The sequence below is a fragment of the Typopeltis vanoorti genome, chromosome 18 (assembly GCF_054136105.1).
Source record: "Typopeltis vanoorti isolate ZY-2024b chromosome 18, IOZ_Tvanoo_1.0, whole genome shotgun sequence".
Taxonomy (NCBI): Eukaryota; Metazoa; Arthropoda; class Arachnida; order Uropygi; family Thelyphonidae; genus Typopeltis; species Typopeltis vanoorti.
In genome coordinates, this window is record NC_143566.1 from 43,221,501 (window position 1) to 43,227,500 (window position 6,000).

At 33.0% G+C, this 6,000-nt stretch overlaps 1 protein-coding gene across 5 annotated transcripts in view; it reads right to left on the reverse strand.

The window, feature by feature from the left end:
* CYLD (ubiquitin carboxyl-terminal hydrolase CYLD) overlaps positions 1-6,000 on the reverse strand; it is a 451,655-nt gene that overhangs the window by 244,778 nt on the left and 200,877 nt on the right. For all 5 annotated transcript variants that reach the window (XM_090407955.1, XM_090407951.1, XM_090407953.1 and 2 more), the window contains one exon: positions 5,059-5,289. In XM_090407955.1, coding sequence (XP_090264081.1) covers positions 5,059-5,289 — 231 coding nt within the window. The remainder of the gene's footprint in view (positions 1-5,058; positions 5,290-6,000) is intronic.

Here is a 6,000-nt window from a genome sequence, read left to right on the forward strand (position 1 = left end):
AAAGTACTGTAAAAGGAATCAGAAATGATAAAGGTGACATGAAAACAGAAGATAATGATATTCTAGATGCCTGGAGCAATTACTTTGAAAGACTGCTAAGAAAGACTGCTAAATGAAATGAGCAGTGTCAGCATGGTGGTAGAAAACTCCCAACAGGAATGCGGTCAAGAATATATATCCATATTTGAAGTAGAAAAAGTAATCAAAAATCTGAAATGTGGAAAGGCAGTTGGAGTATATGAAATTCAGCCAGAAATGTTCAAACATGGAGTTTAAAAGTTTTACAGTGGCTGCACTTCATAATTCAGAAGGCTTGTTAGACAGTCAAATTCCAGATGATTGGAGCGCAGCTCTCATAGTACCCATCTATAATAAGAGAGATAAAATTGAATGTGAGAATTACATAGGTATTTCCCTACTGAGTGTTCCTGGTAAGATTTATACAAGTATACTTGAGAACTGGCTGAAAAAAAAACTGTGGGAGAGAAGCTTGGTAAGGAACAAGTTGGATTCAGGGCAAATAAAGGTTGTCAGGATCAGATTTTCACTTAAAGACAAATAGTTGAGAAATCTTGGGAATATAATAAGGTTAGTATTTAAGTTTTGTTTATCTGGAAAAGCCATATGACAAGGTGCCAAGAGAAAAGCTCTTCAAAACACTACAGTTATATGGTGTAAATAGGACATTATATCAAGCAAAATATCGTCTCTAATTAAGCTGTAAGTCAGTAGTTAGAATTGAAGAAGGTACAGGAAGACAGTTTTAGGTAAAATCAGGTGTGCAACAAGGATGCACATTATGAAGGAAATTGGTTTTAAATCTGATATCAAAATTAGTGGTATTAATCTTAGCTCTTTACTTCATACAGATGATGTTATACTTGTGAATGAATCCAGTACAAGTCTGCAAGATTCCCTGACTAAATTGAATAACTGTTCAATAAAATAATAAATTTGGTATAAAAATTAGCAATGAAAAGACAAAGACAATGAACATAGGAACATGAAAGCTCTGAGAAAGATTAGTAAAGTGAACAGATGACATCAATGGCAGTATCACATTAAAAAATGAGGATATTAGGAAAGAACTTGCCATTATTATTATTCAGGCCTCCATGGAGTCAAAAGACTCATCGCGGGCAGTCTTTCCTAAGAAACACAAAGTCTATCAAGACTCATCGTGGGAGGTCCCTCCTAGAAAACACAAAGTCTATCATACCACTCCTTAAACTCATTGACAGTTCTTGCTCTCACCACTCTATCAGGCAATGCATTCCATGGTTCAACCACCCTCCATGCAAAGAAACCACTCCTCATCCTCTTGCTCACAGTTTCCTTTCATAATTTCCAGAGATGGCCCCTTGTCATCACTCCTTCTCGATGTTCAACCAAGCGAAATAACTCCCTGTTAGCATTCAGGAATTTGTTAGTAGAACTAATCTCAGGTGGCATGGCCACTTAAACAGAATGGGAGGAAAGATAGCAAAACAAGTCTTCTTTGCCAGGTTGGCAGGAAAAAGACCCAGAGGAAGACCAAGATGAAGGTTAGTTGATACAGTAAAAAGTACCTTAGAAGATAGAAATATAAGATCTGATAATACTGGAGTATCGACAGATTTTATTTATTTGTGCGGGGATTCCCCCTTCATTCCTCGACCAACTTAGGACTTGTTGAGCCCTCTTAGTGAAGGATTAAGTATGTATTTTATGACCATAGATCCGTCTGTTCATGGGCCAGAGTATGCCTGTTCTGAGGGACGAAAAACCACGAGTTTCTGGGTGAAAAAACCCTCTACATCTGTATGAGACCATCTAACTCATCTTTAGTCAAAAGAGACCAAATAAAGATTCCTCACATCATGGATGGGAATCTGAGCTACGGAGTATTGACAGATAACAGATTAATATGGAGGAAAATTATTGATCAGAAGTTAGTAATGGTGTAATGTTTTCATGTAGTACTATTGTAATTATCCTGTACACCTCCTGTAGGTACATATCAGGAATTTCATGATGATGACGGGCTAACTACTTCCAAGAACACTATTGAAAAAAAAGAAAGTTTGTCATTATATGGCCTTTTCTTGGCCGTGAAAGGATTTCTCACAGCTTAATACAATTCCCTAAAAATGCTATGAACAATACGGGAATAAAAGTTATGCAGTTATGTTCAAATCTGTGTATTAAACATAATACATTCAGTTAATTTCTTACCTTTTCTGTACTGTTAAAGTTTGTGATTTATAAAGTTCCTAAAAGGAATTTATTTTGATCACAATTTAACAAGTAGGAACCTTTAAAAAAAAAAAAAAAAAGGGAAATATACTTATATCTAAGTGTGAAATACAACTGAGAATATTTGTTAACTCACATAAAAAAATTTGTTGTAATATGATGAAAATAAGATAATTAAATTATAGAATATTGGTCATAAGAATTTTTGCATGTAAAGGCTCGTTGTTAAACAATTGAAACAAGGGATTATAAGTTTATGTCAATTCTTAGAAAATTTTGGTAAGCTGATAAAGTTTAATAAATGTGACTCATAGGGTTAGCAAGAAACAAGGTAAGGTCCAAGGTCAAAGTTCCTGATTTTGGACATCGTCATGAGTCAGTCGCATGCACACAGCCCATGAGAATTTTGGCAGAAAAATGCCACCCTAACTGGTCACAGAAAGCTTATCCAGACATTGGGGGGGGGGATTGCAGATGGTGCCGGTAGGGTCATGGTATAAAAGGGTTAGTAACCCCCACAAACACACACAGCTCTCTCTTAGTTCTTCAGTCTTCGTATGGGTGTTTGTCTTATGTGGTTTTTTTCTGGGTGACAGTCAGGAGTTCTCTCCTTCCGCCACGACAAGGAACAAAGTAAGCGGGATTTAAGTCCCAATTCCCTATTATAGAAAGGAGAGATGCCATACAGCTGAGAAGAAAGGTAACTACTGCATGTGATATCAACCGTGTACTTGACAAAAAGGAGAAAATCTGTGGAGAAGTAGGTGCCCACGTAGTGAATCTCACGACTATAGAATCGCAGATCCATTGTGTTTCCTTGGAAGAAGCTTGATGTGCTGAAGACGTGAAGGCCCACCTTGATCCGAGAAATCTTAGATATGGTCCACTACAGAAGAATTTGTCCTCAGAAATTACAGACGAGCAAGAGCAGAGACTAGCATAGAAGATTCTTATCAAACGGTATCATAAAATCTTATATTATTTCAAATCTTAATGTAGCTGTGACTGTAGTTCAGTTACCAATCAATTGAAAGACTTGAACGAGAGCTGAACTAGGACTTTAGTGCATTTAAGAATAGAAAGAGAATAAGCTTGTCAGAGTTAATAGATAAATAATTATGTGTCTAGAAACTTATGCATGTCATCTATATTTTGTCTCAGAGCTGTTTGAAGAATTTGATGTGGTTACTATTGTAGTGATAGGACTGTTTAACCCTTATTACTCTCGTGAGTTAACGAGTGTAAACTAATTGTGTTTAATTAAGGTATTTTATCAAAATATTGTGCTCAGGCAGATGAGAAGTTTTAATCAATTGTTAACATTTACGAGGATATCCTTTTATCGTATGTGTGGAGTCTTTTGTGTTAGCATAATCACCCTTTCCACATAGAATTTTATAACCTATCATTTGTGTTTTGCTAGTATTGCTTTGTATTGTTTCCGCTTAGTATTGAATTAAGTTTTAACGATTTTAATGTATCGTATTGTGCTTATGTATATAATAAACTTTTGCTTATTGAAAACTCAGTTGTCTGAAATTGCCATTTAATGCACTGCTTGTAATAACGTATGAATCTAGCAGTGGGGAGGTTAAGTTGCAAGTTCAAGGTCACGACTGCATAATTATTTCGCACCTAAACATATTTAAGAAATTGCTTCTTGTTTTGATTTTCTTTCATAAACTAAATGTCCTAAATGGCACAGCTAAAAAATATAAATTTTTTAGGACACTAAGGGGAGCAAGAGCTTAGATACCTTGTATTTGGGTGATATCACGTATAGTAAGAAATTTGTTACAAACAAGATAAAAATAAACTTGTAAAAGTGATTAACAATTATAAGACGGTAAAAGGGAACACAACAGTATCATGTAAGGTGCATACTGATTTTCTTCTTAGAATATCAATTATGGTTAAAATGCATGAGACCAGTGAATTGTTACTTTTTTTCAGTGGATTAACAATGAGTTGTTATTTTAGTTTTCTTGGTAAGGATGAGCATATCAATGTTTTCTTTATATTTTGCATTTTGTCTTATCTCTACAGGGTTTGTTGTCTTGTTTTCAGATTTTTCACTTTAAACTCAATGAATAACGTCCATTTTTCCCATCCAAAATTAGATAATAGATTTAAATTCCCCTCCCCAAAATGTACCACACACAACTATTGCTTTAAGGCCTCTGGAATATTTTTTACATCATTTGATTTTTATGAAAAACACAGAAATATGTTAATGATAACAAAATAATTCATTATTATAAACATATTTCTGTGTTTTTCACAACTTTCACAAATTCATAGGAATTTGTGAATATTATCATTATGATAATGAAGAAAAGTTATGTTCAAATTAATAATTAGCTAAATTTAAAAATAATAAAATACCAAAAATAATATTAAAATAACAACAATAAAGTGCCATAAACTTTCATAAAACGTTTTTTGTGAATACAGAAAATTTCAACCTATTTTTTTTTTTTGACACCGTCTTCTTAAAGATGCATACATTGATGGAGAAGCAATCAAGACTAATTACAATTAATCTGTATAAATTTTTTCTACATGATATCTATATGATAATGAAGAATAATATACTATCTAATAATTAGCTAGTTTAAGACATAATGAAATATAAAAATATTAAAATAACACAATAAAATGCTATCAACCTGCATAAAACTGTACTGAATAAGGAAATTGCAATCTGCTTTTTAGACTATGTCTACTTAAACATGAATGCTTTCATAAAGAAGCAGAAAAGAGTAATTACTATTAATCGATATAATCTTTATGCTATAAATGAATAATATAAAAATTACCTACCTTTTTCACTTAACATTTCATAAAGAGGATTCACTGAAGGACAACCAGTGCTACCAGGAACACACTCTTCTGGTACAACGTGATAGTATGTATTTACTAAGTCTGGAGTCTGAACTACTTCTTCAGTACACAACAAGTCATTTGGCACAGTTCCTACATTTTTTTTGCTAAGAATAGGGCTTCCTTTAATAAAACTAACTTTTGGGACAGCTGGTACAGCACAGTCATCACCTGAAATAGTAACAAGAATTAGAATCAATGCTGTGCATGGTCCTTATTTCTTGAAGTTGAGCCAAGTAATTAGTAATATTTATGGATGGCAGTACCTGACAATATTTCCTTCCATACAAGATAATTCTTTCATTATCACAGCAATATATCTTCATAGGTATGTTGCTATATATATATATAATGCCTTTTGGCAATATGATATAGTGTCATAGTACACAGTTCTCAGTTTTCCAATGTAACTATGTATAAAATATGAATATAAATTTCCTCTTTAACATTTTATTTATTCAAAGAATTCCTTAGAACACAAGAATTATGAAATATGACTTCAAGTCTTCTCCCTTACTCCATTTAGAACAACAATTTGGAGTAAACCTGTCAACTAGAGTGGTTTTTCATTTACTTTTCGAATAGTTCAGTGTAAAACATTTTCCTACAAAAAAATTTCTTAATTTAACTGAATACTTGTAGTTCATTTCTCATACAGTTGTTATATCATACCTAAAAAAATTATACATAAAGCCATTCAGCAATCATTCACCATAATACACTAGGAGGATAGGGGAAGAAAAGGAAGCTGAATATAACCAATGAATATGCAATAAACCAATATACATACATACATATACACACATAATATATATACATACACATACACACATAATATATATACATACACATACACACATATATATATATATATACATACAT